Source organism: Penicillium manginii (genome assembly GCF_028828005.1).
Source record: "Penicillium manginii strain IBT 31320 chromosome Unknown utg000004l:1.0-7231830.0:1.0-7236170.0, whole genome shotgun sequence".
In the NCBI taxonomy this organism is placed as follows: Eukaryota; Fungi; Ascomycota; class Eurotiomycetes; order Eurotiales; family Aspergillaceae; genus Penicillium; species Penicillium manginii.
Genome location: NW_026643105.1, coordinates 5,871,714 through 5,897,370, shown reverse-complemented (window position 1 = coordinate 5,897,370; position 25,657 = coordinate 5,871,714). Strand labels below are relative to the sequence as shown.

General features: G+C 49.7%; 10 protein-coding genes across 10 annotated transcripts; 6 read left to right on the top strand and 4 right to left on the bottom strand.

The window, feature by feature from the left end:
* Nucleotides 1-834: 834 nt before the first annotated feature.
* On the top strand, nt 835-2,573 carry N7533_005902 (glycoside hydrolase family 47 protein; the record flags this gene model as incomplete). The annotated part of the gene is made up of 4 exons (XM_057102552.1): nt 835-1,061; nt 1,145-2,192; nt 2,255-2,429; nt 2,488-2,573. 4 exons carry the CDS (start codon nt 835-837, stop codon nt 2,571-2,573), a joined length of 1,536 nt encoding a protein of 511 aa, XP_056962182.1.
* A 473-nt stretch (nt 2,574-3,046) lies between these two features.
* Nucleotides 3,047-6,332, bottom strand: N7533_005901 (Fibronectin type III domain protein; the record flags this gene model as incomplete). The annotated part of the gene is made up of 3 exons (XM_057102551.1): nt 3,047-5,970; nt 6,041-6,234; nt 6,289-6,332. The coding sequence occupies 3 exons, from the start codon at nt 6,330-6,332 to the stop codon at nt 3,047-3,049; spliced, it is 3,162 nt and encodes a 1,053-aa protein (XP_056962181.1).
* A 1,074-nt stretch (nt 6,333-7,406) lies between these two features.
* Nucleotides 7,407-9,944, top strand: N7533_005900 (putative lipin Smp2; the record flags this gene model as incomplete). The annotated part of the gene is made up of 4 exons (XM_057102550.1): nt 7,407-7,515; nt 7,575-7,937; nt 8,003-8,873; nt 8,936-9,944. Coding segments are annotated over 4 exons (2,352 nt in total), but the record flags the coding sequence as incomplete, so codon positions are not given.
* Nucleotides 9,945-10,330: 386 nt separating this feature from the next.
* On the bottom strand, nt 10,331-11,899 carry N7533_005899 (MmgE/PrpD family protein; the record flags this gene model as incomplete). The annotated part of the gene is made up of 4 exons (XM_057102549.1): nt 10,331-10,463; nt 10,526-11,304; nt 11,368-11,505; nt 11,579-11,899. 4 exons carry the CDS (start codon nt 11,897-11,899, stop codon nt 10,331-10,333), a joined length of 1,371 nt encoding a protein of 456 aa, XP_056962179.1.
* Nucleotides 11,900-12,300: 401 nt separating this feature from the next.
* On the bottom strand, nt 12,301-13,632 carry N7533_005898 (thioesterase family protein; the record flags this gene model as incomplete). The annotated part of the gene is made up of 3 exons (XM_057102548.1): nt 12,301-12,660; nt 12,720-12,889; nt 13,110-13,632. Coding segments are annotated over 3 exons (1,053 nt in total), but the record flags the coding sequence as incomplete, so codon positions are not given.
* Nucleotides 13,633-14,025: 393 nt separating this feature from the next.
* On the top strand, nt 14,026-14,835 carry N7533_005897 (uncharacterized protein; the record flags this gene model as incomplete). The annotated part of the gene is made up of 1 exon (XM_057102547.1): nt 14,026-14,835. The coding sequence occupies one exon, from the start codon at nt 14,026-14,028 to the stop codon at nt 14,833-14,835; it is 810 nt and encodes a 269-aa protein (XP_056962177.1).
* Nucleotides 14,836-15,223: 388 nt separating this feature from the next.
* N7533_005896 (electron transfer flavoprotein regulatory factor 1) lies at nt 15,224-15,613 on the top strand (the record flags this gene model as incomplete). The annotated part of the gene is made up of 3 exons (XM_057102546.1): nt 15,224-15,269; nt 15,370-15,513; nt 15,597-15,613. The coding sequence occupies 3 exons, from the start codon at nt 15,224-15,226 to the stop codon at nt 15,611-15,613; spliced, it is 207 nt and encodes a 68-aa protein (XP_056962176.1).
* A 574-nt stretch (nt 15,614-16,187) lies between these two features.
* Nucleotides 16,188-17,372, bottom strand: N7533_005895 (class I SAM-dependent methyltransferase; the record flags this gene model as incomplete). Its single annotated transcript, XM_057102545.1, has 1 exon — nt 16,188-17,372. The coding sequence occupies one exon, from the start codon at nt 17,370-17,372 to the stop codon at nt 16,188-16,190; it is 1,185 nt and encodes a 394-aa protein (XP_056962175.1).
* A 3,732-nt stretch (nt 17,373-21,104) lies between these two features.
* N7533_005894 (CCR4-Not complex 3'-5'-exoribonuclease subunit Ccr4) lies at nt 21,105-23,422 on the top strand (the record flags this gene model as incomplete). Its single annotated transcript, XM_057102544.1, has 2 exons — nt 21,105-22,158; nt 22,233-23,422. The coding sequence occupies 2 exons, from the start codon at nt 21,105-21,107 to the stop codon at nt 23,420-23,422; spliced, it is 2,244 nt and encodes a 747-aa protein (XP_056962174.1).
* Nucleotides 23,423-24,331: 909 nt separating this feature from the next.
* Nucleotides 24,332-25,480, top strand: N7533_005893 (uncharacterized protein; the record flags this gene model as incomplete). Its single annotated transcript, XM_057102543.1, has 5 exons — nt 24,332-24,397; nt 24,450-24,504; nt 24,568-24,637; nt 24,746-24,983; nt 25,031-25,480. 5 exons carry the CDS (start codon nt 24,332-24,334, stop codon nt 25,478-25,480), a joined length of 879 nt encoding a protein of 292 aa, XP_056962173.1.
* Nucleotides 25,481-25,657: the final 177 nt, after the last annotated feature.

Here is a 25,657-nt window from a genome sequence, read left to right as displayed (position 1 = left end):
GGTTAGAAAATAGCCAAGAGAAATGCACTGTAGCATCGGCCCTGTCGGAGGAATTGCAAGAGCAGGAGATTCCCGAAATAAATTGACCGGCTGAGGTTTAACCTACTAGTACTAGTTCGAGTAGGAAATTAGCCACGCTACGACAAGGCCGCATTGTGACGACATGGCAGCCATGCATCATGCCCACACGAAAGACATTTGAGGGGTAAGTTACAGGGTCCTGCATGAGGGCATCGGATCCCACTTGGCGCCACGGGGATCCAAGCTTCAGGAACCGTGACCATAAATGGATCACCCGTACGAGTCATCCGTCCTTCTCCTGGGGTGTGAACAGGGATCGCCCATCCAGAGGCAGGGCTCTTCTCCTTTTGACGAGACTATCGGGATCATCGAAGGCGCAGCGACTAGTCGGATCAGCCGGTCCAGCAGAGGCGAGCAGTGGGACACATTCCCCAAGCCACCTCGGAGTGACAACCAATTAGAATGAACGCCCTTGCAGATCCCCCAGGACAAGTGGAGCGGGTGAAGTCCGGGTCCAGTGTGTACAATGTGTGCAAGATGTGCAATGCTGCAATCTGCAGGACCGGCGGGAAGTAAACACACGATCGATGTGACGCTCCCACTTCCCCTTTTGTGTTCTTCCCCCAATCCGCCGTTCTCATTCTTTTTGTTCCTGATCCACCACGACTCGGCTCTCGAGTATTTATTAAATCGCCTTGACCCACACAGCTGGGTTGTCCTTTCGCTTGCGATTGAAGAATCTCTTGCTCTCGTCGCCCTTTTTATTGATACTATCATTCTTCTACGCGACCCCGGAGCGCCGACTTGACCATCATGCGCGTTCCATTGTCACTCCCTATCACCGTCCTGAGCCTATTGGGCTCTACGGTTGCTTATCCCTATGGCGAGACGGAGGCTGTCTTGCGTCGCGAGCCAGAGACCAACCAAGCCAAGGCCGACGCCGTCAAGGAAGCCTTCCAGCACGCGTGGGATGGATACATGAAATATGCTTTTCCCCACGACGAGCTGACCCCGGTCAGCAATGGTCACGCCGATTCTAGGTGAGTATTTTTTTTTTTACTTGGTCATCGAGTATCTCGACAGAAAAAGGATTTGGTTTGGCTAAGTCCTTTACTTTTCATAGAAATGGATGGGGAGCCTCCGCAGTCGATGCGCTTTCCACGGCCGTGATCATGGGCAAGGCAGACGTTGTGAAAACTATTCTCGAGCATGTCCAGAAGATCGACTACTCCGAGACCTCGGATACCGTCAGCCTTTTTGAAACCACCATTCGTTATTTGGGGGGCATGTTGTCGGGATACGACTTGCTGCAGGGACCCGCAAAAGACTTGGTCAACGACCAGAGCCTCGTCGACGGATTGCTCACACAATCCAAAAATCTCGCCAATGTGCTGAAGTTTGCTTTCAATACTCCGTCAGGTGTGCCATACAACAACATCAACATTACATCAAAAGGCAACGATGGCGCGACAACCAATGGCCTTGCTGTGACCGGAACATTGGTTCTCGAATGGACGCGCCTGTCCGATTTGACTGGTGACAAGGAGTATGCCAAGCTGAGCCAAAAGGCCGAGTCATATTTGCTGAGCCCGCAGCCTTCAAGCAGCGAGCCGTTCCCCGGCCTTGTGGGCAGCTCGATCAACATTAAGACTGGCCAGTTTTCAGACGCATCGGTCTCATGGAACGGAGGTGACGACTCATTCTATGAGTACCTGATCAAGATGTACGTGTACGACCCTAAGCGGTTCGCGACGTACAAAGACCGCTGGGTGCTCGCGGCCGAGTCGACGATCAAGCATCTTCAGGCACACCCAGAACCTCGCCCGGATCTGACGTTCCTGTCTTCGTACAACGACGGGAATTACGATCTCAGCTCGCAGCATTTGACCTGCTTCGACGGTGGCAGTTTCATTCTAGGTGGCACAGTTTTGAATCGCCAGGACTTTATCGACTTCGGTCTTGAGCTGGTGAACGGATGTGAGGCTACATACAACTCTACTCTTACCAAGATCGGGCCAGACTCGTGGGGTTGGGACCCGAACCAGGTCCCAGATGACCAGAAGGATTTCTACGAGAAGGCTGGCTTCTACATCAACAGTGGCGCCTATGTCCTCCGCCCCGAGGTGGTTGAGAGCTTCTACTATGCGCATCGCGTTACTGGCAAAGAAATCGTAAGTTATCTGGATCATTCTTGCTTGATGTAGTTCCGTGGATGGTATTAACGAAATCTTAGTACCGCGACTGGGTCTGGAACGCATTCGTCGCCATCAACTCTACCTGTCGCACCGACTCAGGCTTCGCTGCTGTATCCAATGTGAACAAGGCCAATGGCGGCTCCAAGTATGACAACCAGGAGAGCTTCCTCTTCGCCGAGGTCATGAAGTACTCGTACCTTGCACACTCCGAGGGTATTTTATCTTCTCCCTTCCTTCTTTTTATGGACAAATCACTGATCCAAACTTATAGAGGCTGCATGGCAAGTCCAGAAAGGTGACAAGAATACGTTTGTGTTCAACACTGAGGCTCACCCTGTCCGCGTCGTGCGCGACTAGATACCCATTACATGACACCGACAGTCCATTGATATCATTAGGATGAGTTCCCTCGTGAACTCCGATCAGATTTGATTGACTTCGATGTTTAATTTCCGCTTGTGATATCTCACTGAGTAGGGTAGTGTCCCGAGGTCGCTGACTAGACGCGATAGCCACTGACCTTAAGCACCCTGTAGACCGATTCTTAGATTAATTTCATTTGACGCCCGTTTAATAGGTACGCAAGCCACTGTAGTGATTAACTAATGGTGCCTTTCGACCACATGTTTTGTCCAATACACTTACTAGGCCGGTCCTCTCCCTACAAATGAATCTGTTGAATGGCTTTACGGTACCTATGTCGAAAATACTACCTGGAATTGGAAAGATGTCTGAAAATACCGGAAGTAATCCGTCATATGTATGTATGTATGCTACCCCAGAATCTAGGAAAATAGAAAAGAGTGGAGGAATGGGAATCACAGTTTTTATCACGCTTCGGCGACTTCGGAGAGTTCTTCGTCGCCAGTTTCATCAGCTCGCTCACTCGTCTCACTGGCCTTGTCAGACCGGCGCGATTTGCGAGAAAAGAAGCCAAGACTGCTGCGGGCTGAACGATCAGCGGAGGGCGCACTGGATATAGTGCTGTCAACACTCCTCCCCAGCTGAGCCTCGCTTGCAGTATCCTCGTCAATATCTCCTTGCGATGAGTCACCCTTCTTGGAAAACAGACCGGAGCGGTCCTTCCAAGAGCTGAACTTGCTTGAACTACCCTTGCGAGTGATCTTGCGGATGAAGGATTCCTTGGACGCATTGTCCATCGATGTACCAGATTGGACACGCTCTAGAGACTCATAGGAATCGCCGGTGAAGTGGGAAAGGGAGCGGGAGTCGCGTGATGTGCGAGGCTCTGAGGGAGATCCATCGTCCATATGCAGATCGAAAGGGCCATCGATATCCCTTTCTCTGCCTCGGTCTGACTTCTTACTCGAGAATATTCCCTTGAATGAAGGTGCTGCAGGATTCAGCTTCGGGGTGATCGGGCGATGGGATGAGGATGGCCGAGTTCCGATCGGGGCTTGAAGAGGGCGGAGCTGGCGATCGTATGAATCCTCAACAAAGTCCGGTTCGCCTGTCAGCCCTAAGGGGAGATGACCTGAAGATCCGTATTGAATGGATGGACGGCGAGATGGTGCCCTAGACCACGTAGAGGGGGAAGCCCAATCCAATCCGAGAGGACTATTGCGATGTCCAGTTTGGTCTGTCGAGGGCCAGCCAAAATGACGGTTATCTGTAGAAGGGTGCGGAAACTGATTCTGATTATCGAATGAGAAGGTCGAGGATGGTCGTGGAGACAGAGATCCACGGCGAACACCGCCAAGGAGGGACGACGGGTCGATGGGATCGTGTCGAGGGCTGAACTGGTTATATCCAGTACTCATATCGGGATTTCCGCGGCTAGCAGCGCCACCAAACCCGAATTTGCTTGACGAAAAGATACTTGAGAAAGCAGCCCGTCGAGAGGGTGCGTGATCAGATGAACTATCAGCAGTCACACCAGTTGTATTGCTTCGGGGGAATAACGACATCGCATTAGCCCAGTTTCCCGTGTAGCTCAGCCTTCGGCGACGTGAGCCAATTGGGTCCAGCTCATCAACATTGCGAGGGAATGACTGGCTTTGTCCTGGTTTCAACGTGCCCAACATCGGAGGTTCATCAGCCAGCGTCTTTCCACGAGGTCGCAGCCCGAAAAGGCCAGAAAGCCTTCGAGATGCACTCTTTGGAGCCTCTCCGGCAATAGAAAGATGCATTGCCTGGGAATCCGAATCTCGCCGGCTGTGTGTTTCAAGAGGACTGGCAAAAATGCTACCTGGCCTACTTCCTGATGAGACAGGCGACACAGGACCATGGCAAAAGGCCTCCAGGGGGTTATGTACTGAATCCAAGGTCGAAAATCGTGGCCGTGTGACAGGTCTTGGGAATTCAGGCGACTCCTCGTCACCGAGAAGATCTGATGGTAGCAGGGCATCGGCACGAGGACTCATTTGCGGGTTGCTGAACGCTGCCTCCATATCGGAACGCATGATTTCGGGTGGATCCGAGAGGCCCGGAAGCGTCATTCCATTATTGATATTAAAGATGGGTGGAAATGTGGGCGAGCTCGTGGTAGGTGGATTGTAGTTGATACCTCCTGGGAAAGCTGATTCAATACCGGGATAATTTATAGGCGAAGAGACATCGCTGGTCAGGGAGCTGCGGTGGCGACGAGGTCGGATAGTTGCAGTATTTGACATATCAAGATCCAAGGCCGGCAAAGAGAACGGTCCTGAGTTGCTAGTGCGCTGCGTTGTAAGCCACTTCAGTCGTTCCTGGGCCTCTTGGTACTGCTGCTGGGCCTGGGCATGAAGATTCACGAGAGTGGCATAACGGGCATGCAAGTTTCCAAGTTTGACCTCCCATTGTCGGGCGCGCTCATTGTCAATTCGGTCCAACTCCTTGCCATCCTCACTATCGCCTTGGACGCCCTGTCTCTCCTCTTCGAGCTTCTTGATTCTGCCACCCTTGTCTTGAATTTCGTCGTCGATGATTTTCATGTCAGTTTGCTCTTTCAAAATCTTCTGGCGAATTTCATCAGCCCGAGTCTTGCCGTCCTCTTCCAAGCGAGCTTTCTCTTCCTCGACTTGTGCAGCATCTTCGGTCATGCGAGTCACTTTCTCTTGCCATCGCACAATATCGGTTTTCCGCTTCTTACGCTCGGCTTCCTTTTGTTGAAGAAGCCGCAGACGCTTGGACTTTTCACCTTGTACGCTGCGGTTGACGCTTTCAAGCTTCGAGACATGCTTCTTGAGATCTCCGCTGACCTCATCCTTTTCTTTCACACGTTTCTTCAAGCCATCACGTTGCTTCTCAAGGTCCTTTAATAGGCCGGTGTGCTCGTCTTCCTCCTCCGCCGCTTGCTTCTCAACATTGTCGTTCTCTTGCTGTAAAGACTTGAGTCGGTCTGCGAGTTGTTCCAGAGTTTGATCCCGCTTGTTCCTTGCCAATCCCTTATTATACGGCTCGTCTGAATGTACATGGGCAATGTCCGGTGTTCCAGTCGCGGGCGATGATTTTCGACCGGTAGAGGGTCGCTTGCCGGGCAATTGACCAGCACTATGCTCGCGGGACATAACTGGGGCGGAAGGAGTCGGAAGTCCAACCGTGGACCTGGGAATAGATGCCCGAATCGTAGGAGCCCCGGTAGTGGTATCTTGTTGGGCTCGGGACAATGGGAGAGATTTCGTTCGCACATGAAGGATCGCACTCGGGGTTTGGAAGTTCGCAGCGCTGACGGAAAGAACACATATGTGATAAATGCTGCCTGGGACGAGATTCAAGATTGCCACGGCGGTTTCCGCTCTTTTTGATTCGCCCACTGAGGAGATTTAGAACATTAGATCATGGCGAAAGCCGCCTCATTGGCGGGAGACAGGATTTCTACATACCCTTGACATTATTCACTTGAATGATGTGCTTATGTATGGAGTTGTGAAAATCTGGCTGCTTCCAAGCAAGGCGAATCTCACGGGCTGTGATCTCTTCGAGGGTCACCTCTGGCGGCGGCGGTATATCCAATCCCAATTTCTCCACTAAGATGTCGTTCGGGGTCTGACAAACTTGCCAGGCGCGATAAAGAAGCCTTTTCCGTACGGTTAGTTCGGTAAAATTGTCGCAAAGCAAAATGGAGGCTCACCAGATCAAGGCCCACAGGATCGAGACCGCCAGAAAAAGAGCCATGACGCCTCGTACCCTAACTCGCGGGATTACGGTAGGATATGCGTCAAATGCAAGATACAGTGGCTCGTACATCCCAGCGTCAAGCACCCACAAACGCGGGCGGCGAGTACGGGGTTGAGATGCGAGAGGGGAGACGCTATTAAATCCGGCGGCCGCACCTAGCTGGCGCAGATGTCTGGGTGCACGTGACTCGTCACCTGATATCCCCCGCTCATGGAAATGTAGATCATGGCCAGAATGTATTTTCCTCATTTTTAGGGTGCATCAAAATGATTTCTGCTCATTCCATCCCTTCTGTACCTTTTCAAGTACAGAAGGGATGTAGTAAGATTCTGAAACGTGCTCAGGTGATATCATGGTAGTAGCCACCGATTTATAGAAGATATAGATAGTTGGATTGGAAGATAAACCGATAGTAGATCTCCGAAACAAAAGTTATTTTTCTTGAGAAAGCCAAAACGAAAAAAAAAATGTCACAATTTTTTAAGTATTTTTTCCTCCACTTGATATAATCAACTCAACTCAACCAAATCCTGTACTTCATGCTCGTACACCCTCCTATGCATGGCTGTGTGTATTCCATTGTGTACCACATTCAACGGGCTAGTGCGATCACGGGTCCCGATCGGCCGCTAAACCCAAACGGGGATGGCCTCAACGCAAATGACCTCGGCAGGTTCGCCGGCTTATCTAAGAACGTTGGGCTGGTTGAAATGTTGATGAATACCAACAGATCTTCGGAGACCCCGGCTGGTTAATTGCATATACTAAGGAAGATCTAATTCTTTCTCTAAATCCTCTCCATTAATTTTCCCGGTACATTTATCTCAGGCAGAGGTCTTTTGGCGGTGGTCATGCTCCTGGTCCTTATTCGCTGAGTGTCACATGGGCGGCGCGGCGGCCTTTACTTGCGAGTCAAGTTCCGCGACTCCCAACGGACCTGCGACTTCCCCTCTTCCTGCTGATCGGCTACCTCGTTGACGCCGTCCACACTCGTTTTGAGTCTTTATCCTTGATTAGACTTTATCGGAGCCGTGCCCTGGGCCATCCAAGCCATTCAAGCCGACCGGTACCATGCAATACGTTCGGAGTATCAGCGGTTCCGTCTCCAAGACGTGGAACTCGATCAACCCAGCCACGTTGAGTGGAGCTATTGACGTGATCGTTATTGAACAAGAAGATGGTAAGAGGGAGACCAGTGGCTTTCTTGATGGGAGACCAGGCTAACAGATCTCCTCCAAGGAACCCTCGCTTGCTCGCCCTTTCATGTTCGTTTCGGCAAGTTCTCACTTTTACGTCCGTTTGAAAAGAAGGTGGAATTCAAGGTCAATGGTGTCAAACAAGACTATGCGATGAAACTGGGAGAAGGAGGCGAAGCATTTTTCGTCTTCGAAACCACGGACGACATCCCCGCATCTTTGCAAACTTCGCCGTTAGTTTCTCCCGCGAGCAGCCCAAAGGTCCCAACCGACGATCTTGAATCGTCCCTCCAAGAACCCGAACACCTGGATCTGGAGAGGTCGGGCAGCGATGCTCCCACCGAAGGTGCAAACCCTCCACCTACCATGTCGTTTTCACGACAGTCGCGGGCAACCACGGACTTAGGTATGATTGATTGATGCTCGATTTTCATTTCGTAGCGAATGTTTCTAACCCACGTGTCACCGCAGGTGCAATCACACCATTATCACGATCTCCAGCGGGGTCGGAGCTCAGCCCTGGTCCTTTCAATTCCAAACCCGCGCTCGATCACTCAATGTCGGAGAACATACTTTCAACTAGTGCCCCTCAATCTGCCCCGGGAGACCGAACTTCTGTGGCCAGCGCGGAGCCCACATCCGAGGACGATACAGAGCAAATAGATCGATCACGCAGTCCTCCTCCAGTGTCTCCTCAGGAAGCCATGGATCGTGCGATCTCCTTGTCCAAGAAATTATCGGGATCTAACATTCCATCCCATGTCAATGAGACCGGAGATCTGATGCTGGACATGACCGGTTATAAGAGCAATGAAGAAGATGCTCTCCGGGCCGAGATCTTAGCTCGCAAGATTCTGGCGGAAGAACTGGAAGGCAGCTACGATATCGGGGCCCTCATCGGTGCCGACGAGCATGGTAATTTGTGGATTTACGGCAGTGAAGAGGCAAAAGAGGCAGCAGATCGAAGAGCCACCATCAACTCAATGCGACCTGGCACAGCATTGAGCGAAGATGCAATTTCAGACCCCGGGTATCACAGTGAGGGTGACCATAGCCCATTGGATCCCTCCATGACAACACGCCATCATCGAACCAAATCTGATGTCCAACCTGGATTTCCTACACCTCCTCATTCCCCAATGCACGATTCATTCCCAGTTGAGACTCGCAATTACGCCAAGACTCTGCGCTTGACAAGTGACCAGCTGAAGGCTTTGGCGTTGAAACCGGGCCCGAACACCATGTCGTTCAGTGTGAACAAAGCCACTTGCACTGCAGCCATGTACCTGTGGAGTGGCAATACTCCGATTGTCATTTCTGATATTGATGGCACAATCACGAAGTAAGTTCATATTTCTCAGGAATATCACATCCCTCTTAAATAGTACTGACTGGCTCTCGCAGATCGGACGCTTTGGGTCATGTTTTAAACATGATTGGACGCGATTGGACTCATGCAGGCGTAGCCAAATTATATACCGACATTCTGAATAATGGCTATAACATTATGTACCTCACAAGTCGATCTGTTGGACAGGCAGATACCACCCGTGCATATCTCTACGGCGTCTGTCAAGATGGCTACCGGCTTCCCCGAGGCCCAGTCATCTGCAGTCCGGATCGAACAATGGCTGCTCTGAGACGAGAAATCTACTTGAGAAAGCCCGAGGTTTTCAAAATGGCATGTCTTCGCGACATTCTCAATCTTTTTTGCGGAAAGGAGAATCCTTTCTATGCCGGGTTTGGAAATCGGTTGACCGATGCGTTGAGCTATCGATCCGTGAATATCCCTTCGACGCGAATTTTCACGATCAACTCAAATGCCGAAGTTTCTCTTGACTTGCTAAGTCTGAACAAATACAAGAGCAGCTATGTGACTATGCAAGAGCTGTTAGATCACTTCTTTCCTCCCGTGAGCCTCCTGGTGCAATCTGGGGGTGAGGAATATACAGACTTCACATATTGGCGTGACATGCCTCAGGACTTGGATGCCTTTTCTACCACTGATAGTGAGGATGAGGACGAGGACGAGGAAGAAGAAGAAGACGATGACGAAGACGAAGAAGATGATGAGGAACCTGCCGAGGATGAAATCCTTGAGGAGGACGAAGATGCGGACGAAGAAGACTACGAGGAGAACTTAAGTGATGGCGAGGGCAGCGAATACCTAGACGGCGAAGGCACCGATCTCGGTGCAAGTCTGATTTCGCAAGCATCGGAAGCTCTTTCGCATCCCGCGGGCTCCATCACGGAATCTATGGAGGATGAAGAGGAGCTGGAGGCAGTGGACGAAGAAAATATCAACGTCGCTGCTATTACTCGGTTTTCAGGACCCCCCCGACCCAACAACTTCCACCACTCTGCCTATTCGACCCAAGTCACAGGAAACTTGAACATATCCTCATTGCGATCATGTATGCATTGAATTTGCCCAACTTTGGAGATGAGATACCCTGTTCAACACATTTGCATGCAGATCCGGAATTGAATTCTGCATTATACTAGTAGACAAATTCTTTGGATTCTGTCTATCTATCTGGCATCCATGGCGTTTGAAGTTTGGCTTTTTAGAGAATCTTTCTTGCATAAATACACTATCCATAATCGCATTTGAACATCGCTGCTCTCAATACTACTACGGATATAACTTTCATCATGATGCCTTCCGGGGTTCCTCATAGCTTTTTTGAAAACTTGGTGACTATTATTCGAGGTTTCAGGCCAATCACTTGAGCTGCACAAGCCCTGGAGTGAGGGCGCATGATGTCAAGGTTGCCAAAGCTAGTAACTTGATGTCTATTAGAACACGAAACCTCTGAGGTCCCTTTCGTGTTCCAAATTCCACGCTCTTTTGATTATCTCGTCGACCTTACTGGAATCGTCGAAGCCTCCATATATGGCAAGAGCTCTGGTCTTTCTTTCGATCTCTTCTCTGTCAGTGAAGTGAGATGTTAGCGTCGTAATAACGAGTATATGGTTCCTTGAACCTCTTACCTCGTCAAGGGGAGTTCGGGGTCCCCTTTCGCAAATTCTACAGACTCCGTGAATTTCTGACCCGATCTGCAAGTCACTATAACAGTTCCTTGCCACTTCTCGGGAAAAGCCGAATCAATATCTGCGTCTAATTCCATCGTCACTCGGTTTTGGAAGTCTCTTAGCGCGGTATCATTCAAGTCTTCCTCGGTGAAATCGGTGATCATCGCTTGGCCTTTTTTCGCTGCTATAGCGAGAACAAAGCCCATGGAGAACTTGCTTTGGTGAACAGTCTCTCCCCTTCCACTCAGACCCAATACGTTTAGAGCAGCTTGGTAGGTACGAGTCACGACCGATTCGATATCATCGAAACCAACATTGTTCTTTTTCATCAGGTTCAGCAACGCATCGACGCTAGGGTGGGTGTGCCGACAGGATGCATGCCATTTGAAGCTTGAACGAGACACCTCAAAGTCCACTCCGAGATTCCGGTCAATTGCTTCCGGGTTCGTGTCTCCAGGGACCAAGGCGACACCCATTGCTTTGGGTCCTTCAAGGATATCTCGAGGCCCGAGAAGACCATCACGGGCAGAATAAGCAGCGAAAATTCCATCAAAACAAGCCTTCCCTGTATGAACTTGTTTGGAATGTGTTGCGTCCATGAGGAACTGCCATAGACCTGCTGCTTGTGTTCCAGCTGTCCCGATTGCGGATAATGTTTGCTCTGCATTAAGCTTGAGAAGATGGGCTGTGGCAGCTGCAACGCCAATAACACCACCTGTTGCGGTGGAATGGAAGCGCTTGTCGAGCGTCAGTCATTTATTTCGAGTAGTAGAATGGATCTGCAGGGCTGATTTATATACCTCATAATGGCTTTTACCTAGAAACTCCCCTACTCTGCAGCCAACTTCATATCCAACCACGCATGCTGTGATGAATTCCTCTCCGCTAGACTTAAGGTCTTGAGCTACGGCAAGAGCAGCGGGGAAAATAACGGTTGCCTTAACACGAATTAGTTTCATTCCAAAGATCAGGTAGAAAGAGAGAGGTGATCCGAGACATGGTAGAACTTACAGGGTGCATGATACTCCGGTTATGAAGGTCATCCTGTTCAACAACATGTGATGAAGCTCCATTCACAAGACTGGCAAATGCAGGACTAGTTGTAAACTTCAATGCACCGTCGATTAATTCGCTTTTCCCATTAGAAGGACCCATTTGGACCGCGAACCGAGCCATGGCGTTCACAGCTGGATGATGGCGGCCAGCGATGGCGCATCCTAAGGTATCCAGAAAGAAGTCTTTCGTCTTTTGGACCACATCGTCGGGAATATCCCTATAGCGAAGGTTAGCTGCCCAGGTTGCAAGATGCTCAGTTCGTGTTCCGTCGACCATGGCGAAGAATGCAATTGACGACTGGGCTGTGAAACGTAATAGCAGTGGATCACTTGTTAAGTGAGGTTTGTCTCTTCAATACGTTACACGTGAGGGGTATCGAGGGTGCCCCTAGTGAGCACAACCCACTTTCCGAGGTAACTAACTTCAGTGCCGAGTACGTGTAGGCGACTTGAGTGGGGCATTGGCTGTGGACAAGCACTAACATGCCCGGCTTGCGCGCCTGGAGACCAAGCCATATAGCCGGTCCAATGTGGCCTATCGGCAAAAAAGTGGGGGAGCCGCTCAAAGCCCTGGGCAATACTGGTCAGTAGATAGAACAAGTAGGATGTAGCTACATTCTTTGCATAAATAGCTAATGAATATCGACAAGAGTCTGCAGTATGATATCATGATAAAATCTATTGCGATGCAGAGCCTGTATCCTCAACTGCATCCGCGCGATCCCAGCTCTCTACTTCAAGTGTCCGGACCTTGGTCTCAATGTCTAGAATACACTGTTGCCAATCTTTCTTCGCCTTCTCCTGCAGATGCCAAATATCCTTAAACTGCTCAAAAATGAACGGTGGTAGCTCAGGCGTCTTCCGGTTCCTTTGGTAGTCATAGGTGACAATATCCTCGTAACAACGAGCAGCAGGACGTTGCCGGGCTTCCGACATGATCATAACTTGCAGCTGAAAGGCCGACTGGGATGATAGCGATGCTGACGGATCCTGTACTAGCTTGTGATAGACAGATATCTTATCTGGAAACTTCATAGGCTGCAGGGGTATTTTGTTAAATCAACCGAAATGCCAATGCAAATTCATCCAAGACTTACAAACTTGTAGTCCACCTTGATGCTTCGCAATATAAGTCCAATGCCGGTTGAGCTGAGCAAAGCAAGCCACTTTTTCTTATTTGCTTCGTCGATATTGTTTCCAATATTACGGGTCCAGTTCACCCGAGCGGATTCGGCGTATCTGACGTAGTTGACGTTGTTGACATGCCCTGTTTGCAATCGAAGATTAGTTAGAAAAGCTATCAGTGAGTATGGGGGAGGATTCATGATCAAATCATACCCTGTTAATATATCAGCGTGATTCCAATTTCCAACGATTGTCTGCGCATTCAATTCTCCAGTTACAGTTGCAAGGGGTTGAGCTTACCATGACATCCTATTTGGCAGAAATACTTCAAGCGTTAGCAGATCCAGTATATATGTACAGACTGATATTTCTCAAGGTCGATTTCCTTACCATCTCTCCCCAGACCACGTTATGTCTATACAATCCTCGTCGCTTTCCATCTGTCAGGAATCCCTCGCTACCAGCGATCAATTCCCTCCAGTCACGCGCCAATTGCTGCAGGATCTTACCTGCATCATCGACTTGTGCTGGTTTGAGACCAAACATCATGCATTTCCCGACTCGTCGTTTCATCATGGTGAGCCATCGTGGATCGATCCCATGGGGTCGTGCAGGAGTGTTCGCCGAGGTCGGAGTACTGGCGTGTTGGTCGGGGGAGGTTGCAGAGAAATAGCGCCGTGAAAACGGTGAGACTATGTGGCAAGGCAGCTGCCTGCTCAGCGCTGATCGAGGTATCATGGCAAGCGATTGCAAGGAGAATGTGAAGCAGATCAATGCGATCGCGCATCGGGTGGACGGCAATGCGGCCTCGGAAGCTTGGGCCAAGTTTGGGTCAGACTCGGGGAGAACCCCGCGTGGCTTACCGTCGGCCCGCTTGCACTCACTACTGATACTAAACTGAATACTAGTATGTATCTTGTAGACTAAGCTTCTGAAATGTTCTCATTGTAATTTTTTGTTTGTAATACTCGAAAAGAAATATAATGATCTTGAAAACATTGTTTGGATTTGTTTTGCTTTGTTCACTTAACTTCATACAACTGCATTGCCAATTTTACTACCAAGCTAGGAACGAATACAAACTTTTCTTTGTTCATGATGGTCACAAAGCCAGAATATACCTAGGTAGGTACTCGAAATAAGATATGCTGAAGTATTTTGTGATTACTATATAAAGACCTGATGATACCAGCTCAAGCCGTATCATCAGCAGCAGCAAATCCAGTTTGGCCATATTGTGGTACTAGTACTTGCCAGTGCCTTTATTCAGTTTTCATCATGAGTGACTCGGAGCTAAAGATAATCTCTTGTCAAGGGGCCATAGCTAACGCAGGGGCCTTTGGCATTGATAGAGACCCTGTTCGCTCATTTTCTGAGCTTGCTGGAGAAGGGATGTTGCGACGTCGATGGTTAGAAAATGCCGATGAGCCAAACTGCCCGATTGAACAATCCACGCTAACCTATGAAGATTTGCTGGCAGCCTCTTCGGAAGTAGAGGATGTGAATGGAGATGACCAAATGAAACAAGAACTCGATGAAATGGAAGATCACGCCTCCGCAGTTCCTGATGACCTTCGAGAACTAATTCAAAATGCTCCCCCTGGTACATCTCACTACATCATGATTAATTCCAATATACGTGGTTCTAGCTTTACATGGCAAGGACTGATCGGACCAGGAGTTATGCTGATCGACCTCTTCGAGAGGGAAGAGAACAGTGCTGCTCCGTATGCTTCCGATGTAAGTCAAGCTCTTTATCGGCATTATCATCCAATGCAGTTATTGGGCTATATCTATGTAACGAGTGTAATAAACGGTCAAACAATCTCTTTTGTTAGAGATTGTCTATACGGAGCCAACGGGGATGATCACTGGCCATCAGGATGGCCAAGTGGCAGTTGTTTACGAGAGTGGAATCACGGCACCCCGCAGTTTGATGCCTTGATGGGCTCCAGAATTGGCAAGACAGTTGCCTACATCTTGCTCAGTGCGTTTCCTCGAGGCACTCGGCGAATCGGGAAAATCACTACGTGGCCTAGCGCAATCTCTGTTGATTTACGATTTGATATTGAAGCCTCTATGCCTTGAAGTTTTGAAGTTTAGGTATGTCTGCTAAGATGATTTTTGATCTCCTGTTTGTACTGTTTTCCTTTTGTCTTTGACAATACTCTCGTTACCCCCTATTAACTAGTTTTGAAATAAATGAACGTTTTCCTTTTGCCAATTACAAATTTTTGCCAGTAGAGCAGAATCTGTATATAAACGAGAGCAAAAGAAGACAGCTTAACTCCGATGAAGTTGTACGTAGAAAATATAAAATGCCAGAGATTCCTATTTGTAACTTCAACTTATGTAGATGCACGTGAGCGGAGACGGCTATATGCGGGGCGAACCTTGCGCGGCAACTTCTCCGCATCAACCATTCAAGTTGCCATCGCTGCGTTCACTAGACAAAGCCACAACGAATGGAAAGACGATGGTAGCACCTGAGCTACGCGGACAGGTAATTGCTGTCTACAAAGGTGAGGGCTCACTATACCATCAAAAAAATCCTGCAATCCTGCAATGACATCCGCATCGCTGGGGCCCCAACAGAGTGATGCTTACCTGAACTTGAAATAGAGCTCCTTTTTCTAGGCCGAGAGTACCCCCTCGGCTATCAATGGTTTCGCGATCGGCTTCATCGCGCATTTTCGAAACAATCACATGTCACAGACGAGGAGGAGATTCGAAAGGGTATTGCCCGCGCTGAGTTCGTGAAGAAAGGTGAGCCCCAATCTCAGGCTATTTCATATCCTAAGATGCCTCGGAGCCGTGTCAAGTTGGATGCTAACATCGATCAATCTCAGAGGTCGAAGCACTGTAAGCGAATCCCTCCATCACCTCTCTATCTATTGAGATCCGCAAAGTCCCGCGACGTCTCGTTATTGAAAGTCCTTGTCTACTTGGAAGATGGAATTTGAGATCATTCTTTGATTCTTTTATACATTTTTGTCCTATGGACAATACTGGGCTAGACACAGTTCATGATTCGCACACATTTCTGTCATCATACATCATAGCATCATGCGATCGCAACATTCATCTCCTGGCGTTAATGGCCGCTGACAAGATCTCTCAATAGGTACTACCTAAAGCGGTATCGAGCGCTGAAGAAGCGTTATGAGTCTTCATGACATGGCTTGCCAGTTCTTGAGCCATTTTCTCTGCAAAATGAGCTGCCCCAATCATTTGTATATGCACCCCGGAACCCCGGACAGGACCAAACAGAAACAAAGGTCACAAAAATAAGGATTAAACCAAAAAAAAAAATTAAAGACGAAAATTCACAAATTGGGGGGTATCACCAAGACGAAGCGCGATCACTGATCACTGTTTTTTGCTTTGCGCCCACCGAAAAACACCGGAATCGATTCTTGAACATGGTTTCTCTGGACAATTCATTTCTTTTGACCCCACCAGGCACTGACTTCGAGACACTCGCCGCTGGCGAGGCCTCCCTTTTGGAAGAGGTCGGTGGTCATAGCCGCCCACCATCTGTCCCACTCGTCACGTCCTTTCCCACTTGCTTCCATGAGCATGGGCTCTAGCCCTTCGATCATTTGGATTACAGTCAAGAGAGCAGTTCGTCGAATAGAAATCTGCTCCTGGGTCAAGGCTTTCTGGGCGCGGCCCTTGGAATCTTTTCCTTGACCTTCTCGTTCCCATCGTACTTCCCCGAGTGGAATGGCGATACGACGACTGTCGATGTTTTCCAGTAGATCTACCTCCGAATTGAATGATAGACCGATGGTCGCACAGGGCAAAGCTGTGATCTTTCGACGGTCAAATGATTTCTCGACCCAGGAATTGTAGTCCACCAGATATTTGTTCTGGGCCCTTGTGAACGGGGTGGCGGCAGAAAATGTATATGTTGCCGTCTGGTCGGCGATCTCCTGCTCCTTGGATGATGTCTTGCGCGCGGGTGCTGGGTTGGGCAGGAGTGAACGGAATACCCAATCTGAGTCCCAGACCTCTAGAACGCCCCCGGATTTCAAGACTCGGAGGGGTTCGCTCAGCCCGGAAGCTTGTTGCGCCGGACTAGACGGGCACATACCGGCATCCTTGATGAAGACGAAGTCGAAGTAGTCGTCTGGGAAAGGGAACCGGGGTTTGCGAAGGTCATGTCGTTTGAACTGCCAGTTCATGCCCTGTTTGCGTAGATCTGGGGCGAGAGAGACAAAGTCGATACCGTGGAAGGAGGTGTTCGGTTGCCCGCGCCGGACAAAGTATTCGTGGCACAGGCCAGACCACAGGGCGGAGCCGCACGCGATCTCCAGGACGCGCTTGGGCGGGCGATTGGCCAGGTGGGGGTTGCAAAACGGGCCGCCAAAGACGCGCAATAGCATCATAGTGCGCAAGCTCTGGCGGTGGATTTCGGGGAGGTCGCATGGAAGAGGATAGAGGTTTTCGGGATCGCGAAGGAAGGTGCGGTCCCCCTGGCGCGCCAGAGGGTAGTTGGAGTAATCGGTTAATGAACCTAAGGACGAGGAGGAGGTGGCGGCAAAAGTTGAACTGAGGTTAGAGTGGACGTCAGAGCCGGACGCCGCGGCAAAGGAGGCCGTCCCTGCCGACATCATGTCCATCACCGGTTCAAGCGCATTGATAAGTTGTCCCCGTCTTCAATATCTCCGTTCGCATTCTCGCAGTTGCAATTGGGGCGGGTTCATGAACGATAAGACATCCTTGTCTTATACACTGGAAATTGATTTGGATTTTTTCCCTTTTTTTTCGGATCCCTTGGAGACTGTCACCAAGTTTATGCTGGAAGAAGTTCGACCGAGGGGGGTAAAAGAGCCAACTGTTGAAAGAAAATTGGAAGTAGAAGAGCCGAAGCGATCCAAGCGGCTTTCGGAAAATATTCCTTCTTAGTGTCAATCGGGGCGCAGACCCCAAAATTCTGGAAAGGTAAAAAAAAGAGGGAAAGAAAAGAAACAGGAAAAAATAAAATAGGAAAAAAAAAGATCTTTTCCAGAAACGGATTAGAGACGGGATGAAGGGATAGGCGAAATGAAGATAAGAGTAAGGGAAGTAGTGCAATAGTAGGCTGCAGAACCCTCCGAGCCGCCGTTTCACTAGGTGGACGAGAACGAAGAGCTAAGAGAGAGGGGAAAGGGCCGAGAAGAAAAGAAGAGCAAGAGCAAGAACAAGAACAAGAACAAGTCGTGGCCCCTGGATCGCAAGTGGCATTGAACCGTATCCACTCGAGGGCTAGAAGGGGAGCTAGCTCCTTCACGTAATGGAGTATTAGTGATTTGTGTAGACTGTCGGTGGTATTCTCGGGTACTCCGGACTGCTAGTCACTATTGAGTCTCAGGCTAGGGGGAATCCATACTCGAGAAATTCATTCGTTAGGTATACTCCGTTCCATCGATACTCTCGTGTCGACTGTACGGAGTAGCTAGTGTTGACATCATCTACTCGACACGATCCTTTGGGCCCGGCTAGAGCCCCCCCCGGTTCCAGAGATTCTGTCGCCGCAATAGGTAAACGAATCGAACTGACTACATACTCGGTACTATGCATGGGTATACGGAGTACGGAGACATCATATTGTGTATGCAGCTCCGAACTATGTCTGTCTCGGAGCCTGGTATTCCAGTATCTGACATGTTGAATGGAATACGATGTCTACGTATGGAGTATGGAGTACGGAGTACACAATACTCCATCCCATTGACCTATCCCCCTCTCAAATGGCATGTTCAGCTGACACTTTTACCTTTCGCCTCCTCATCTTCAGTCTTTGCCCCTCTAGCGGGGTCGCCACGACCCGAAGGATCCTCGCCGGGGTCTCCGTCCGGTGCGTGCGTTTGTTGACACGTGCGACATCGGGGTAGATCCTGGCTGAAACTGTCTTCGGCATTTCGTTGTGAAGTTCACGCATTGATGCTCGGATAGCAGAGACCGAGGATGTAATGCGATGTATCACAGCAAAAAGTCCAGCATGGACCTACTACTCCATACATCCGACCTCTATGTACGGAGTACGGATTACAGAGTACGGAGACCCCCCTAATCATATGGATAGACCCTCTAGGGTGAAGACTGCTTTGTGGATTCCTCCTGAGTACTCCGTACTGTACATAGAATGGTCACAGTATTCCGTACGGATCCATACTGTCTCAGACGGAGATCCCTGCCCGCCATGTCCACCGTCGTCCCAATTCTCAGGTACCCGGCGCATCACTAGCGACTGCCCGGGCTTAGCCTCGCCTTTCTATCTGATACCGGGTTGCCCCGTGCCCTGATGGCGGTTGATTTTCTTCTCCGTTGCTCAGGCCTGGCCTTTGTTTTGTCCGGTTGTCTTATCCCTGCGCTCTGACGTTGGCAGACGGCATCTTATTGACACTCCCCCACCGATTCCACCATTCTCCTGGGTCCCTGCCAACACAAATTGGTACCTGCAGAACCAGCCAGGTAGCCGATCGACAGTACTTTTGCTTACGCACTTCCCAGAGTGTACTCGTGTGGACTCGTCAGATTCTTCACCTGCTGTGTTGGCCACCACTTGATTCGCTGAGTTTGACGCGAATATGAATCAGAAGCCTGGCGGTGGCGGCAATTAGCGGGGGCTCACAGGTGACCACGGGGGCCTTGCCAACTCAACAATGGCGACTTTTCCCACAGGCAGCCGTCCACGGGGGATTGGTGGCAGCGAGAGAGGCGAAATGCAGGGGGTGGGGCTGCGTGATCGACAATAATGGGAGAAGGTCATTCACGCCTCTTTTTGGGATTTACCATTTGGGGTTTGGGGTAGTCGAGATCGATAGTGCCGATGAGTTTGGAGATATTACTAGCTGCGTTTATACTTTCGAGCGCTTGTTAGTGCATCGGCAGAATCCCGGGGGAAACGGGCTACGATTACCTCCCGATAACGAGGGGCTTCTTTAGGGTAATTGGGGGTGCCAGGAGGAGCAGGGGCAGCACGTAGTCACTACCACAGAGTAGTAGCTGGTTATTATATGATAAATGTACATACTAAGCGAGAAGACGACACCCTGAATGGCAGGCTCCAAACACACATCCTTGGAAGTGTCGTACAGAAAGATCTAACGATGGAGTACACAATTAGAAATGACGTGAATCCGCATATGTACTATACATCAATCGAGGACTATGACACATCTCAATTAACGACGAGAAGATTCGTATAATATAAGGCGCGGAGGGCGATTACCCAAGGGTATTACACATTATCACTCTCTCCGATCCTAGGGTAGTCCTTTCCTAAAGGTTGGCGCTATCGATAATCGGGAGCACTATAACTAGGTATTGACAGGGCCAGAACAAAGGTTTTAGGTCAATGACCATTTCGATGAGTGAGCAGTGAGCAGTGGAACATAATTTAAATTACACTGATACTGATATGATACAAACCTGACGCCGGATTCCTAATAGTAAGTTTACTAATTCATGGTGAGATGGTTCTATCAAAAACGACTGCTCGCCTCATGTGGTCAGCTACTACTAGTACCCTAACTGGTACCACTACCACTAAAAGTAGGTACCAGGACAGATAGTCCTCCAAATCCTCAGCCAAAATTCGGATCGCAAACAAAGAGATACATTTTTTGGTATATTTTCTTTGAACCTTATTGTGTTAATTTTCCTACTTCATAGCACGGAGTAAATCGTGGGTAAGTGAATCAGATTCTAGAATCTAGTGTGGTAACAGAAGCAAAAACCGATACTGAACTCTTCAAAGAATCTTGAGATGATGGCTCATCAATACCATTCACCAAAAATACTCAGCCTGAAAGGCTCTGTTGAAACCGTTGCGGAAACACGATGGGAGCCGACAGGGTTGCTTTCAAGTTGGTTTCTTGGCACAGTCATATCCGGTGTGTATCACGTGATTGGATCTCCCGCCTCTCAAACCTCCAACCCAGCTGGGTCATCTGGTCCCTGCTATCAACGCCCCTCCCAACAAGACAATCGTACGTACTTGTCTACCCTTGGCCGTGCTGCTTCAACTATTCAAGCTATCTCAATCTAACCGTTCTCCGGCAATTAATTAGATTGTCGTCTTTACCATCTGACACATCCCACTTCCCGCCCTTTCGATATCGCCGAATCCCAACCGGGACGGTCTGCGACTCACACCTCCGCGCAAGGTCTGCTGTGGCCGCTAAACTCCAATTCTACTCTCTCATAAGGAGTGATTCAGCTGCAGGGCCCTATGTGGAAGAAGAGAAGAGACCGTAACCGATCGCCAACTCCTCTCCTCGTCTGCTCCACACCGAACCTTCTGCCACTCGCCCGCCCCCCCGGTCGTCCGCCAGGGAAATAAACCACGGTCTCGTCTGCCCCGTTAGATGGCAGATGGTACCTACAGGTTCCAGCAGCCTGGGGCCGGGCAGTTCTACTTCCAAACACAACCGCAGCAACACTCGCACCAACGACACGCCATTCCAAACGGGACCAATTCTCCGGGTCGACTGAAGTTCAGCCACGACACTCCTTCTCCTTCTCGATCTCCGCCTGTAAACCAATCAGCCGCGCTGAACCCTCTCACTATGTACGGACAGAGCCATCCACAGCATGTCATGATGAATGGCGGTCAGAGCCATCAGCGGTTTGCCATGCAGATGAACAACAAGTATCAGTCGCAAACTCATCACCCCCACCACACTCAGCAACATCACCACCCTCATCATGCCCAACCTCAGCACAATATCCCCCAACACACCTTTTCCGGCGGTGCCTTGGCCACAACGACCCCTCATTTCACGACTTCCCACCTTCAGAATGGAGGGCCGACCGCGGTAGATGACGATATGGACGATCAGATCAGCGAGCATTGGGCCCGGCAACTTCAACTCCACGTTGAGTCACGACAGGCCAATTCTCCCCACTACTACGCCCGGATCATGGCGCAGCAGTCCAAGGGTATCCAAATCATGCCCAGCCAAACCGACTCCTCGGATAATGGTAACGAAGCTCGGAATGGGACACCCGCAAAGAAAGCAGTCTCGCGGCAAGGTTGGAATGCGCTTGATTTTGGTGGTCAGGGCCTCCGCGCCATGGCTCCCACTCTCTTCAATTACAACTTCCTTGAGAAGCTGTATCTCAATCACAACAAGTTGAAGGCCCTACCCACTGCGATCGGACAGATGCGCAAGCTCACTCACCTTGACCTGTCCGGCAATGACCTCACCGAGATTCCCGAGGAAATCGGCATGCTTTCCAACCTCAAGAACCTCCTCCTCTTTGATAACAACATCCGCACCCTTCCCTACGAAGTAGGCTATCTCTACCGACTGGACACCCTGGGAATCGAAGGCAATCCACTCAATGAGGTCCTCAAATCTCAGTTGATGAAGGATGGGACGAAAGCCCTCATCAAATACCTGAAAGAAGAGGCTCCAGGTAAGTTATTAAATCATCGCATGCCAGGTTTTCTCATGCAGATCGACTGATTTCTCTTTTCTTTCTTTTCTCAGTTCATATCCCACCCCCTGACCGTGATTGGGTCATCCTCGATGAAACCGCAAGCACGACCAACAGTCCCGCCGAGAAGATCACAGTCCTATCTTATAACACCCTCTGCGATTCCTCTGCCACCGCATCCCACTATGGCTATGCTCCTGCCCGTGTACTTTCCTGGGAATTTCGCCGGGAACTCATCCTAAACGAATTACGATCCCATAGTTCGGACATTGTCTGTCTGCAGGAGGTTGATCAAGGAAGCTACAACAATTTCTTCCGCGAGCAACTTGCATACAACGATTATAAGGGTGTTTATTGGCCACGCGGACGTGCAATGGGCATGCAAGAAGAAGATGCCAAGACCATCGATGGATGTGCCACCTTCTTCAAGGGAAGCAAGTACATTCTGCTGGACAAACAGTTGATCAATTTTGGACAAACTGCTGTGCGGCGACCGGATGCCAAGGGACAGGATGACATCTACAATCGACTGTGGCAGAAGGATCATATTGCAGTTGTCATATTCCTAGAGAACCGACAGACAGGCGCTCGATTCATGGTTGTGAATGCTCACCTGTACTGGGACCCAGCTTTCAAGGATGTCAAGCTCATTCAAACCGCCATTTTGATGGAAGAAATCACAAAGCTTTCAGACAACTACGCCAAGTGGCCTCCTTGCACTGACAAGACTGCATTCCGTTTTTCTGAAGCTGAAACTGGCTCGGAGAAAGCCCCTGTTGTGGAACCTGCACCTTCTATGGAGTATTCCAGCGGCGACCAAATCCCGCTTCTCATGTGCGGTGACTTCAATTCCTCGCCTGGGTCCGCAGCATACACCTTGATTGCCAGTGGACGTCTGATCGAGTCGCACCCCGATCTAGAGAAGCGCCTATACGGCAACCTGAGTAAGGTTGGTATGACACACCCGTTCAAGCTGAAATCGGCATACGCTTCAATTGGGGAACTCAGTTTCACCAACTACACGCCCGACTTCAAAGACATTCTGGATTACGTGTGGTACTCCTCCAATACACTGCATGTGTCGGCGCTGCTTGGAGAGGTGGACAAGGAATACCTTCGACGGGTTCCTGGATTCCCCAATTTCCATTTTCCTTCTGATCATGTCGCATTGTTCGCGGAGTTTACTATTAAGGGCAAACGGGGTAAGGTTGTGGAGGCTGATTTTGGGCCCCAACGGCACTGATGCGGAGCATTGATCTTTCGAGACGGGTGTTTGTGTAGTCGGAATTCTCATCTTTTCTCCTTTTTAGTGCTTGTCATTTCGGAATCTTTGGTGGTGGTGGGTTACTTGGCCTGCTGTCTTATTGCCTTACGTCTTGTCTTCTACTTATCTTTCTTGTTGTCGTTTCTCCTTCTCTATTTTTCTTTTCTCTCCCTCCGTGATTATGAACTCGTCTCCTTTCCTGTTTTTCATCCTTCTCTCTCCGCCTCGCTTTCCTCTAACCTCTTGTTTTCAAGCATATCTCAGTCGTACCGGCTAGCCCATTGAAGAGGTTATGTTAAATAGCCGATCCGACGAGGTACTTTGCTTCCCTCCTCTCCCCACGCCCTGTTCTTTTTTTCCCATTTCTCGACTGCTCTTCCTGATGGGTATTATCCTGATATCTCTCGGTTTCATCTCACCTAATCTCTAACGTCATCTGAAACGGTTTCACGACGCTTAGGGCGGGGGTTGGTGTTCAGGTGGAACAGGTGGCCGAAGGGCTTTGCGGGTTTGCTCTTTTGATGTCTTTTTGTTTACGTCTGTTTTTTTTACCGGCGATGGGAGTTGTCTGGTCCATGTCCTGCCATACTATCTATCCAGTTGAGAATAGAGCATGGCCTTCCAAGTTTTCACTAAATTCCTAGTAACTAGTAGTAAGCAGTAGTAACATAGTACTTCAGACGTACTACTACTAGTATTAGATCTTCTTGGCCCCAGGCCCGCTTTCAAGTTCAAGCCCAGTGCTGACTGCTCAGCTCAGCTCAGCTCCACACCTCATCACATGTCAGATCAACCGTGTCGGTAAACATACTATCAGACACCCTAAGCTTCTAATCCACCACAACTTTTATTATTCACAACAGCCTTCCAATATTATCCATCCGAACGATGTCCACTGAAGAAGGTACCCATACTCTGCCCGATGGGCTAAAAGCATACTCCAAGACTTGGAAGGTTGGTCCAGGCTGCAACCCCTTGAAAGGATACCGATCTGACCGACTTTAAGACAAGTGAATCCCCTCGCGCAATCCTGGTCTTTATTCATGGTTTCAGTGATCACTGTAAGTTCCCATCGGTAAACACAAGAGAATCCACAATTTGAAACAAATCTCTGACTTAATCAGGTAACACCCACTATGACCTATTCCCAACCCTTGCCGCATCTGGAATCGAGGTGAGAGCCTTTGATCAGCGGTATGTGTCGCAACAGGTCCCGTAGAGAGCCATCAATTTATGATATGTCTCTTGGCCTGATAATATATCTGTCAAAAGAGTCAAAAATTAACTAACATTCCGAACCAGAGGCTGGGGCCGCACATTCAACGGCCTCAAAGACCGTGGTAACAGTGGCAGCACAACAGTCGTCCTCGCCGACATGCACTCATTCATCACCAGCGTCGCCACATACGCTGAAGCCCAGGGCATACCCCTCTTCCTAGCAGGCCACAGTATGGGCGGGGGCCAAGTACTGAACTATGTACTGCACCCAGACTCGCCATACCGCCAGTCAGGCGCGCAGCCCAAGCTCACTGGTCTGCTCGTACTGTCGCCGCTCATCGCACTGGATCCTGCATCGCGCCCTTTCAGCTTCGTAGTCACGGCCGGTCGAGTCGTCGCGAAGCTTCTGCCTCGGATGCAGCGCCACTCCCCCTCGACCCGGCCCATGTATCTCGAGAGAAATCAGTGATAGCTGATTTCCAGGCCGATGACCTGTGCCACGAGACTGGAACTTTTGGCGGTCTGGCTGGCATGCTTGATCGTGGGTTGTGGCTGGAGAATTTGTCGAAGAATCAGCTCGAGGGCATTGATGTTCTACCCATGTGGCTCGCTCATGGCGATCAGGATCGCATTACGAGCCACCCGGCTACGAAGCGCTTGGCTCAGTTGCTGGCCGAGAAGGGAGATGTCGTTTTCGCTTCGTACGAGGGTGCTTATCATAAATTGCAGGCCGAATTGCCGGAGACTAGGGCGCAGTTCTGCCGCGATGTTTCGAATTGGATTCTTGGTAAATCTGGGGAGAACCAGTCTAAGCTGTGATTATTCCAAATTCCAAGGTTGGAGAGATACTAGGTGGGCAATTTGAACATATTTTCAGGATTGAACTTTCATATATGTGACTAGTAGTATCTATTATACATTGATGGTGATGGTTTCGACAGAAGTTAGTGGTATTACAGGTTGATACAAATGGTATAGTACAATGGAGACAAGGGC